The sequence below is a fragment of the Lygodium microphyllum genome, chromosome 8 (assembly GCF_053477565.2).
Source record: "Lygodium microphyllum isolate KBCC chromosome 8, Lygodium_microphyllum_v1.1.10, whole genome shotgun sequence".
In the NCBI taxonomy this organism is placed as follows: domain Eukaryota; kingdom Viridiplantae; phylum Streptophyta; class Polypodiopsida; order Schizaeales; family Lygodiaceae; genus Lygodium; species Lygodium microphyllum.
The window spans coordinates 58669950-58682926 of NC_141142.1; the positions used below are offsets into that span (position 1 = coordinate 58669950).

The following is a 12977-nucleotide window of genomic DNA, read 5'->3' on the forward strand; positions in this document are numbered from 1 at the left end:
AATAATTGAAAGACATATCGACTGTTAACATGCCTTTCTCTCCCTTGATTTATGGACCTTTGATTCTCCTTGGTCTTGAGGGGCTCAATGCATTCTACAACTCCAATGAACTTGGAGCTATCTTTACTATTAGTTAAGGGCAGCCCCCAACCTCCCCACAAAGAAACGCACAAAGAAACGCGGGGGCGGGTGCCACGCGTCCAGCACCTGCCCTCGCCACGAAAATTGCGCCCACTCCGGCGCGAAGCACCGGGGCGAGTCTAGGCGCGGAGCACCTAGTTTGAATGATTAGAAACTTGTATTGATACTAAGCCTACAACACGCCTACATTTGCTTTATAGGACATAAGTAACTACAATATATGGAGTTTCCTTTCGGTTCTCATTCCCATCTTCATTCACAGGACAATATATCACACTTCAGGATGACATATCAACACTCCCTAATTTTTAAACAGTTGTGAAACTCTCGTCATGGCTTGACAAAACTTGAGCATTAACTTCAAAGTTCAGAAGCTTCGCACTTACATTAAATCAAATGTGTATGAAAACTGATACATCTTTCTATATCAACAGCCACAGAGTCTTGATGACCATTGAGGGACCCATCATAGGCATGAAAAATTTTCGGCACAGTATAGAATTTGAAGGGCCTTAATAAAGTTTCAGGTTACTTTCACCACCAGGAGGCTGTCTCACTCCACGGCGGTCTCTAACATTGCAAAATGGGGCATCAGAAAATATGTCATTGCCAAGCATCTCCCGCCGCTTCGCAGCACTGACATTCTTATCACAAGAAGAGGGCAGCTCATCCTTGAAAATGTTGCTGCCTGACAGCTCTGCTACTTTCCTATCGTGCCCAAGCGTCCGGAGCTGCTGCTGTTCTCCTGAGGACCCTTCCTCACAGCCAAATGAAATCTGACTTCGCCCACCTGCAGGCTGCACAGTGACGAGCACATGATCACAGTATAGTCACACAGTTTTAAAGCTTAGGATCTATCTGAAAGTGAAAATTTTCTATAAATAATTTTGAACTACACTATCTCACACAATCTGCAACGACCGAGTCTCATTTATGGCTTTGTAAAATAAGAGGCATATGCTCATTTTGACACAACCAAATTAATAAAACTCACATTGGAGACCTTCACGCTCGTTCTTGGAGCTTTGTTCTCTTCAAGTTCATGCTTGTTGCCAGAGCATAATGGATTACGCAATTTGCCAAAGATATTACTGCCCTCAAGCTCTTTACTTTTTGCTGATGAGCAAGGTCGCTTTACAACTGAATTCTCACCTGCAGCCTCAAATCGTGTCCCACAAAGTCCGCGCTGCTTTGCTGCCTCGGCTGCAGAGCTGGACTTTTTAGGGGACACACCAGGAGCAGTCTCACCTGCAGGCTGCTAAACTTATTCCATTAGATTGACCTCTAAATCAACTTGAGGGTAAACAAATAGGTAACTATAATATTGCAAATTAGAAATTACTAGCCCATTGTCCACTTGCCCCACACATATACAGAAAACAGACTTCTAAGAGACACAGAGACTGGACATATTTTTGAACATCCTGTCAATTTAATAAAAAACTTAGATAAGATTCATGCCATCTTATAAACAATACTACATAAAAGTCAGCTAAAATCTTATGCTGGCTTTATGCCTTCTTATAAACAATAAGACATAAAAAATCAGCTATCTGAATTCACTATTTGCACTTGGCCCGCATTGTGTTCATTACATGGTTTTTGTCAAAGTACAACAGTTGTTGAGTGTCACTAACAAGGTATCTAAGATTCATGCCTCTGTATAAACAATACCACATAAGAATCAGCTGAACTCTTATACTAGCTTTGTGCCTTCTTATAAACAATAAGATACCAAAAATCAGCTATCTGAATTCACTATTCGCACTTGACCCACATTGTGTTCATTACGTGGTTTTTGCCAAAGTACAACAGTTGTTGAGTGTCACTAACAAGGGTAGTCACAGACAATAACTTAAAGTTATGATCATTACAATCCTTGATTTTGTAGCTTGCACAGCTACAGATGGCTCATCTTGATAGTGCATGTATTGACTTTAGACCATGGCATTATTATCTTGAGTAAACATGTTCTCAAAGTTTCAGCATTAAATAATGTATATCAGTCTAGCTGTTTTCTGACCAAAGATTTGTTTGAAGGCAATGCATCCTGTGACTCTGAGGTTGCCTGAAGATTAAAGATTCCATTTCCTGTCATTTCTCTTCTCTTGTGGTCAGAACCTGTTCTCCTACATTGCAAAAGATATTGGGTTTGCATTTATCAAGCTTCTACTAAATGGAGGAAAATAAAGCATGACTTCAAAAACAGCAAGCTTGCTTAAGTATAATCGACTGCTTGAGTCATTCCTGTTTGTGTGCACTTTTTTTAGCTAAGAGAAGTTGTTCTGGGACACCCTTGATAAAAATGACACCTTTCAAAATGAGCCTTTCCGATGAAATGACAGCACTAGACAGACAGAACTTACCTCCGTAGAGATGTCTCGGTTTCTTCGAGGGACAAGTTCGAACCAAATGCTATGCTGCTGACACCTCCTGCAGGCTACATCAATCAACAGAAACCATGATGATACAAAACTTGCAAAAGATTCCAAGATACTGTTGCTAATATTACAACTACATGGCACCCTGTATAATCTTTTGATTGGACAACTATGAGGGGCAAGGGTTCCCTGTGAGCAGTATCTATCACATGTTATGTGCTAAAGACCAAATTCAAAACAACTGATGTGTATCTAGTCAATTTCTTTTGAAACAAAGATTTGTATAGACCTGATTCGTGCGAAGGGTAAAGGGATTAGGTGGAGACTTCTCAGGAGGCTGTGTCTCTCTGGATGCATTGACAAAAGCGCTGCTATCATTTGTGGCAGAAACCCTTGGAAGAACCAACTCAGGAGGCCGTGACTCGATAGATGCATTGACGAAGGCGCTGCTATCGTTTGTCGCCGAGAACCTGGGGGGAGGCATTTCAGGAGGCCGCAACTCGATGGATGCATTCACAAAAGCACTGCTATCATTTGTTGCCGAGACTCGGACAGGAGGCGCATTCTCAGAGGACAAGGCGTCCGACCAGCGGAGAAGGTCCAGGCTAGAAGCAGGCCGTGTACTGGCGGGGGTGGGGGGATCTTCGGCAGAACCCATGGCGATGGCGACGCCGTTGAAACGGGGCGCTGGAGGCCTGTTAGCAACTTCAAGCAACAGGGCAAAAGCAGATTCAATGTACCGTGTCGGTCTTCTTCTTCTGCTTACTTATTCGTTTACAGAGCCTTACTGTATATCCTGATGCTGCATCTTCTTCAATGGCTAAACCCTAAAACGCGCGCAGGTTTCCCGGCATTCCTCTCTCTCTCTCATCCTCCCTACCCTGGTAGCTTGCTCCCGGGGCATGCATGCAGTTTCTGCGGAAGAGGACGGGAATGAAGGTAAGTAACCAACGGGAAAAAACGTGAAATTTCTTGTGAGGACGAGAGGATCGGTTCCATTTTGTTAAGCGAGTTGGTTAGCAGTTTAAAAGGCCATAATGCCCCTCCCAATGGTTCACCCAACAGCCGTGATGAAACTCCATTATCAAAAGAACTGTGATCTATCTATCCTTTGCCTAGATGTTGATTATTTCTTTAAGCTTTGTATGAGAGCTTGTTTTCCACAAAGGCGAAAGTGTTTAGGGTTTTCTAATCTTCTCATTTCTATAGTATTGTCTGAATCATTATACATACACATGATGCCAATCATGTCAGTGAAAGTGTTCAGGGTTTTCTAAACTTCTCATTTCTATAGTATTGTCTCAATCATTATACATAGACATGATGCCAATCATGTCAATGTCGTGTACAAACAAAGAATGAGTGGTGTGATGTTTCTTTTCTTCCATAATAATGTGGTGCCTTTTAAGGCATGTGTATTCAGAAATGGGATGTCACCCAAACCCCAATAGGAGCCTTTCACCCCATAGGATCAAATGCCACAAAGGTGCGCAAATGAGAGGATTTGAACCAAAAGACCTTCCAAAACACATGTACCTGCCCCTACCATCTAAGCTACCACTTATTAACATGATGTTTCTTTTTACTTAGTTGTTTATATTGCTTTGTTTTTCAAAACTAGGTGCCCCATGCTTAGCTCACATAAAGCATGGCACCAGCCCTATGCTTCATACCAATGTTACTGACATTAGGGCACTTCACATTCTAAGACATGCTTCATGCAACGAGAGGGTTTACGCACACACATGTACATACAAAACTTGTGTGTGTGTGAACTATTTTAAAAGAAATTTCTTAATAATTGAAACATACATGAGAGAGTGTGTGAGTGAATATGATAGAGAAAGTAGAAGTATTAATTGGCCATACCACTTGGCGAGTTCTCTACACTTGTAGTGCATTGTTTGACCTTGTTGTTACCCTGACTGCATGCAAAGGAAGCACCCTCTAGATCCCTTGGGGGAATCCCAAGAGGGAAGGAAGGTCCTTCACACTAGTGGCGATGTTAATATGGAGTAGACATCTTATGTTGATCATATAGAGAGGCCTTCATATGACTCAAATGCTATCTTCAAAGCTATGACAACCAATCTACAGAAGATTAATAGTGACTGAAAGTTGTGTCTTCGAGAGAAACCAAAAGAGTGCATAGAGCTAAGATTAGTTTGGTAATGGAGTCATTGTGTAACAGGTATTATGACATGGTTGCTTTTGATTTGTTCATGTTTTTTATGAGAAAACTACCTTTCGAGAAGGAATTTTCGAAGTGGTTTTGTAATGCACGTGTAGATGCCTTGCCTTTAGCAAACATAGAAGTTAGGAAAAGCTTAGTTCACCTCCCAGCCACTTAAGACAATAGTCTTTTTTGGCACCACACAGATATCTTTAGCCATATCCATGGACTATTTTTAGATGGACTTTTAGTAAGTCCATTCACACCAATTTCCTATCCTTTGTCCCTTTGGTCCATATATCCTTATGCTATAGTGTAGACTATCTCGTGACCCCTTAACCCTACCAATGCCTTAACATAATGGTCCATTACCTGTTATTAGCACTACGGTCCTACACATTGTGTCTGCTTAGTACCTTTGTTTTGACATTACTCTCCCCTTTTGGAATAGTTGTTCTCCAAAACAAAAGTGGCAAATCACTTCTTGAGTGCAATAATGTTCTCCTAAGTAGAACCTTCTTCAAGTTTACCTTTCCACTTGACCAAAACTTGTTTTCGAACATGACGACATGTACAATGCTCATGGAAATTCAAGATCTGTTCTAGTTCATGAGGTTTAATTGATGGTTCAATAATTTTTACTAATGCTCGTTAGTCCACCAAACTATCATCATTACCAAGTTGCCTTCACAATTGGCTAATGTGAAAGACTAGATGGACTCCACAAGAGTATGATATATCTAATTTGTATGTAGCTTCACCAACACATTTAAGGATTGTAAATGGGCCACAATGCCATGGAGATAACTTAGGAACTAGTCTAGACTTCAAACTTCTTGAATGTTCTGGAACACATAAGTAGACCTTATCACCTTTTTCAAAAGTGACCATAGGTCTATGTTCATTTGCATATTTCTTATTACAATATTGAGCTTACTTAACATTCAAGCATGCTACTTTTAGCATATCAAAATGATCTTGAAGAAAGTCATTGACATGTTGGATTTTCTCATTTGATAATCGTACCACAATTGGTGATCAAGGTTGAGATCCATACATAAGCATGAATGAACTAAACCCTTTAGTCACATTCTTACCACTATTGTAAGCAAACGCTAATATGGGTAAATAATATTTCTAATTAGATTGTTTTCTAAATATGCTCATAGCATATCTTATAGAACTTGGTTTACCTGCTCAGCTTGCCCATCCATTTGAGGGTGATCAGGGATACTTAGATTAAGCATTGTATCTAATATTTTGAGTATGGCTCTCCAAAAATGGCTATTAAACTTTTGAACAATCGCTTATGATATCGACGACAATTCATAGAGTTGATACATATTCTCCACAAATAGCCATTATAATTCGACAGTCTTAACAATTGCCTTTGTTGGAATAAATCTACACATCTTAGTGAGTCTATCCACTACTATCCTAATGGCATCATGATATTGGTAGTAGGAAGTCTAACAATAAAATCCATAAAGAGACTTTCCCACTTACCATTAGGAATCTCTAAAGGATGCAAAAGCCCACCTACCGTCAAGTGCTTGGCTTTGTTCACTTGACACTTTTGGCATTGAATAACATATTGCTCTATATCCTCATGGATGACCTACACTAGGACTATCATGACACTCATAAAGAGTATAGTGTTGTGTTTCTAAGTCCAAGGGTACACATATTTGGCCTTTGTAAAGTAAGTCTCCGTCATCAATGGTAAAGTTCTTCCATTAATTGAGTCATGACACTCATAAAGAATTTAGTGTTGTTCATCTAAGTCCAAAGATACACATATTCGACCTTTGTAAAGTAAGTATCCATCATCAATGGTAAAGTTGTTCCATCAATTGAGCTCATAACTTGTAAGAGAGGAGCCTTGTGTGGAATTCACATCTTGTGCTCGAGTTGGTGAGGGGTCCCTTCTTTTTACCCCATTTCACATCTTTTCATAAGACCGATTGTGCTCACATTTGCCTCGTATAGATTCTAATAGATCACTTCTCAATATTATAAATGACATAGTATCAATCTCAAGCATTCTTCTTAGAGCATCATCTACAACCTTATAGTAACCCTTGTGATATTGCAGCATGTAGTCAAACTCTTGAAGAAATTCAGTCCATCTAGTCCTTTCTTTCAAATCCTTTTGGGTAGTAAGCCTTTAGTATCTCAAATGTAGCACCATACAGTTATTGGTGCCATTTTTTCAAAGCATAGATAATTGCATAGAACTCAATTTTATAAGAAAAATAATTATGTTGAGCCTTATCTAGCTTTTTTCTTTCAAAAGCCATAGGTCTACCTTCTTGGAGTAGCACGACCGCAATGGTTGTGGCATTAGTTTCCTCCATAAAGGATTTGTGCAAATCCACCACAGTTAGGATTGGAGTAGCAGCAATAGCTACTTTACTAAAGTGCATTGTTATTCCTCACCCCAAGATAAAGTGTAACCTCAAGCTTTTAATTGGTTTGTCATAGAAACAACTATCTTAGCATAATCTTTACTAAACTTATGATAATATCTTGCAAAACCAAGAAATATTTGCAACTCCTCTAGATTTGTAGGATGAAGCCATTGTAAGATAGTTTAGATCTTTTCTGGTTCCATTCTAGCACCTTCTTCAAATGTGATATAGCCAAGGTAGTGAACTTTTGTCTTAAAATTTTCATATTTACTTTCCTTAGCATTAAATTTGTGCTTCCTAAGCAACTCAAAGACTAAGGAAGATGTTCCCTATGTTTTTCTTAGGGACATCATCAACGAAAATAACAATATTTTTTTCAAGATATAGGCATAAGACACTATCCATAAGTGTCATACATGTGGTAAGAGCATTAATTAGACCAAAGGGCATAACGAGAAACTCATAATAGCCCCGAATGCGTTCGAAAGTTAGTTTTACATACTTCCTCTGTATGTATTTACACTTGATGGTATCCTGACCTCAAGTCAATCTTTATTAAGTGTTGTGCTCCTTTAACTTGAGGAAACAACTCATCCATACGATGAAATATATATATTTTTTAAATTGTGATCACATATAGGCCACGATAGTCTATGCACATATGCATGGACCCATTTTTTTCTTTATTGATAATATTGGAGAAGCCCATGGAGAATAACTAGGTTGAATAAACCCTCATTGGAAATAATCAATTAGTTACTTCTCCCCTTCGCTAGCTTCACTCACACTAAGTTAATAAGGTGGTTGACTAATAGGATTCCTTCCTGGTAAAACATCAATACTATGCATTACATTACATGTAGCGAGTAAACCTAGAGGCAAATCTGGAGGAAATACAATGTTATTATTTGTTATAGAGTTGGTACATATGGTAGAAAATGAGAAGAAGAGTTTGTAAAAGAATGTTGTAGTGAGGAATTTTCTTTTAAAGATAGAGAAGAGAGACAGCATGTACTTCATTTATTATTGGATTTCAATTGAAAAAATATCCACAACATCATGAATAGAAGACAAAGACTTGTGCGAATAAACAAAGGGATACAATATATAGCAGAAATAGACATATTTTATTCCATTATGTTTGGACAAATAATGAAGTTTAGGTGTACATATAGGAGGGGATGATGGAACATTCTCCTCACCATGTAACAAAACATGCACACCATTGTCCTCAAATGCAATAGCATTATGCTAATAACTACATTTTAAAAAGTCAGCCAAACCATATAACCATTCTCGACCCAACACCACATCTGCCATAGTCATGTTCATAGCTTGAAAATTTATTTAAATAGTACACCCTTACACTTCTAATGGAACATCATGAACTATTGTATCCTATACATTCTTGACACTCCCATTTATGAGAGAGATGACATAAGTATGAGTACTAGGTACTTGGGGCGAAAGTAGCTTCTTAACCAACATATAGTTAATGAAGTTGTGAGTCGACCCATTATCCAGACTTGTCATCCATTAATCATACCATGTATACGAACCAAGTCATGGGGGCTAAACATGAGTTGCCATGGTGCAACAATCAAGCAACACTCATGCTCATTAGTTTGATGGCTAACTTGTATAGCTAAATATTTAAAACAAGCTTCCAAAGGAAGCATTTACACCATGTTCACTACTTTTGCTTTGTCCTTATTCTTATTAGGCTTGTTGCCTTTGAGTTTTAGACAATTCCTTTTTTATGAGGGCCTAAGCAATTGAAGGGTAACTTCTCCTTACATGCTCTCACAAGCTCTTTCCTTGGGAGTAGCCCTCTAACCCCTTTGGGCTTCTTAGTATTCTCCTATTTGGATGCAACATTGAACTTTCTCTTCCCTACTAATGTCAATGTAGCTTTTGAGCACGTAGATGCATATGTAGATGTTTTCCTATCTAACATATCATCAACAATCTATGCACTCTTGATGGATTTTTTTAGTATTTAAGGATACCAAGCTTTCACCTTAGCGTTTTGCTCATTATCCAAGCCTCCAATGAATCCCCTAACCTTTTGAATATCATCTAAGGCATCATGTTTGAGAATGATTTCTCTATATTTGGAGATGTACTAGGTTAATGTTAATAAACCCTCCAATCGACACTTATCCCAAGTAGTCCAATTTTGATCCTTTTCATTCTCAAGAGTCGATATGATAGGAGAGCATGATAGCTCATCCAATTCCTCCCACACATTTGTATATATATCCTTAGGCTTAATCCCTCTACATTTGATCGACTTCACCTACTTCTTTTGGACCAATACATTGTATTTTTGCCCTTTTCAATATGAAAAGTTTTTATGATCAAGTTTTTCATTATTGAATACGTTCTCTAAACTTGATGAAGAAGCCATAATGATAAGTACATGTTTGCACAAAAAAATAGTAAGATATACCTAACTGTAAGATTAAAACAGACTAGCAAACTATAACGGAGTGCCCTACAAAGCCAAGCGATAGCTACCTAAATATCAAATAGGCATAAAAATGATGCAAAAATGATATTTAAACACTCTGAAAGGCATATAAATTGTCTCCAATGTTTTGAGCATAAAACAACCACTGAGACCAAGTACATGCAAATTGCCTTTACAAATTGTTTTCAGCATGTATAATCTCTACAATGTGAGTGTAAACTAACATGGGAAATCCTCCAAGTTGACATCAAAATCCCTATGGAATCCAAAGCCTGAAGTAATCTGCGAGCTTCCCAATGTGAGCTAGACACTGTCAACTAATGTTTGAACCTTATAGAAAGGTTTTTGTGATAAAATGGATGCCTTGTGGCTTCTAGATAATGAAAAAAGGTGGAAAACTATAGAAATCAACCCGGATAACCAAAGAGCATTAACATATGTCATTTTTACCAACCATAAATAGTCTTTTGTAGCATTTGGATTAGTAGCACTCCCCTTGACAAATCATCACTGTCATGTCACATCATCAACTCTTTCTCTCTCTTTTTGTTTCTCTATTATAGGCATAAGTAGATCCTCTACTTCAAAACAAGTAGATCTTGACCTTAAGCAAACCCATTTCTAGATCCAAGTAGAACTCTTGCTTAAACCCCTTACTTCCAAAAAACAAGTTGCGCCTATGCTTACACAGCCCCTGTGCTTGCATACATCAAAACTAGGTACCAAGATCTCTTCTCGAGTATCTAATGTTAAGCTATTTTTCTTCAATCCTATCCACCACTTATGGCTTCTCAAATTCATGCCAAAATGGGCTACTACAACCTCAAATCAAGCCTCAATGACTTAAGCATCTATAAACTCATACTTAGATCCTAGTGATGAGAATAATATCTATATCAATATGTGGGCAGCAAATATCAATGTCAAAGAAGAAGCTCAAATCCTTGACCTTCATGGAAAAGCTTTGCACTCCTTGCTCCAAGCACAAGTTCGCATTAATACTAAATGCCCTCTGATACTAGTTGAGAGGGAAGCAATGGTGAGATGCGAGGTACAAGCTATGGAGTACGTGAGAGTTAAGAGAGAGATGAACACAAGGCAGTTATGTGGATAAAAATTTAATATCACCCTTATTCTTTAGCGTCTTCATCATTTATATATGGATGTGCATTGTATACATATAATAGGAGTACGTGCTTGACTATTGGCTATTGGCCTTTACCCCCAACAGTAGTAACTTAAGGCCCACTACATCAAGTTATGGAATGTTGGAGTTCTTAGGGATCTAGAATATTTCTTGGCTAACTAGGGAAGGTTCATAATATAGTCAAGTACGTTAACTAGACTACCTTCCCAAGCTATAAAAGAAAGACCCTCCAAAGTCATAATAAATCTATCTTTCACCCAATCGGAGTTTTTTCAAATATTATTAACTTTTTGACTATCATCTGTTTGGATCACCATCTAAGCTTCACAATGGAAGTGCATAGGTGGATAGAGCTAGCTTTCTATTAATTTAATTGGAATCAAAGAGTTTTTGTTCTTCTCATATTTATTGTGTATTCTCTACTTCTTTCTTAGACTTCGTTCACTCCATTGTATAATTTTTACACTTGAATCGTGATCTCAAGGAGGAGGTGTATGTAGTTTAGCCACCAAGGTTTGAGGCCCCTCGTTCTAAGAATAAAGTTTATAAGCTTAGGAAAGCGCTATATGAACTGAAACAAGCCCCTAGAGCATGGTACCAATGGATAGATAAGTTCTTTTAGGCTTAAACTTCAATAAGTTTGACTCAAATGCTAACTTGTATATTTATATGGATTATGAAAAGTTTATAGTGATTGTCCTATATGTGCATGACCTTCTTATTATAGGTAACTGTGAGGATATGATCCATCAAACTCAAAAGGCTTTGAGCTTTGAGTTTGAAATTATAGAGTTGGGAGCATACTTTACTTTTTCTTAGGGATTGAATTTTGCAAAATCTTCATCTCTCAAGAGAAGTATGCATGGGAATCTTGAAATCATTTCGCATGACTCAATGTAAGGAAATAACTACACCTATAAAGGTCAATGGGAAGTTATCCATTGCAGATACATGAAGGAAAATCTTAACTATGGTATCATATACAATTCTAAAAATTGTCTTAAGGTGAACTATGACTTAAACTAGGCAGGTGACAATGATTATAGGAAGTTAGTTTCTGGATATTGTTTCTCTTTGGGTTCAAGAAACTTCTATTGGATTAGTAAGAAACAACCAATGGTGGCATTGTCTTCTACCAAAGTAAAGTACAAGCCAGCTTGTTTTGATGCATGTAAAGCTATATGGTTAAGAAGTATTCTATGCCATATGGAAGTGCAAGATGATCCAATATTTCGCACACACACTAAAGACATTAAAATCCACTATCACTATGTGTGTAATTTGATCAAGGATGGGATAGTAGAGCTTGCCTACTATCCAATAGTGGAGAATGGAGCAATTATCTTCACCAAAGATCTTACAAAATATTTGCTTTGAGTTCATCTTCAGAGACTTTGAGGATATAGTTCATGGACCACGAGTTTCTTATATTAGATATGCGCAATACCTCACCCTTGTGTAAGGTGCCATCAATGATCTATGGTGCTCAAAGTTGCAAGGCCCCCATTATGAGGAAAAGCGATGTGTAAGCCCAAACATTGGCTAGATCTTGACTTGTATGTCAATTGAGGCCTAAGTGATTGGATGGCACAAGGTGACCTTTGTGGGTTTAGCCGTTAGATTAGATAGAGTATTTAAGCTAGTAGCAACTCAAGGCACAGTGCATCAATTTGTGAGAAGTGGGAGTTATCAAGGATCCCTATTTTGGTGTCCAAGGGGCCATAGAAGCGACTCCTGGATAGGAGATCTCAAGGTTGGCCCCCCCAACAAGGGTTTAAGGATAGTGCCCTTGAACCCAACAATAAAAGGAATATTCCCTAGAATATTTCCTAGCCAACTAGAAAAGGTTCATAATATGGTTGGATAAACTAACTAGACTATCTTCCTAGGCTATAAAAGAAAGACTCCTCCAAAGCCATTAACAATCTATCTTTCATTGAGTCCTTCTTCTAGCTAGCCTTTAGCTTTTTGCCTATCATCTATCTAAATCACCATCTAAGATTCAAAGTAAAAGCGTACAAGTGGATAGAGTCATCTTTGTATCAATTTATTCGAAATTAAATAAGCTTTTGTTCTTCTCATATTTATTGTGTACTATCTCTTCTCGCTCACATTTGTTGTGTACTTTCTCTTCCTTGCTTAGATTTTGTTTTCTACGACATGTAAATTTTACACCTTATCACTCATGATTTCGATGAGGCAACCAAATAGGGAGATGACTTGCTCCCATAAGAAGTTTGTTGTTGTATAC

The 12977-nt window shown here is 38.0% G+C and overlaps 1 protein-coding gene across 2 annotated transcripts; it reads right to left on the reverse strand.

Moving 5' to 3' along the window:
- Positions 1-507: 507 nt before the first annotated feature.
- Positions 508-3555, reverse strand: LOC148032343 (uncharacterized). Of its 2 annotated transcripts, XM_087682973.1 has the most exons (6): positions 3311-3555; positions 2812-3227; positions 2508-2581; positions 2165-2270; positions 1136-1399; positions 508-938 (listed from the first exon to the last, which is right to left on the reverse strand). In XM_087682973.1, exons 2-6 carry the CDS (start codon positions 3178-3180, stop codon positions 654-656), a joined length of 1098 nt encoding a protein of 365 aa, XP_087539099.1. In that variant the 5' UTR covers positions 3181-3227; positions 3311-3555; the 3' UTR covers positions 508-653. The 2 variants fall into 2 exon arrangements, with proteins under 2 accessions (XP_087539099.1, XP_087539100.1); XM_087682974.1 differs by having other exon boundaries at positions 1136-1396; positions 2812-3553.
- Between the last annotated feature and the right edge of the window lie 9422 nt (positions 3556-12977).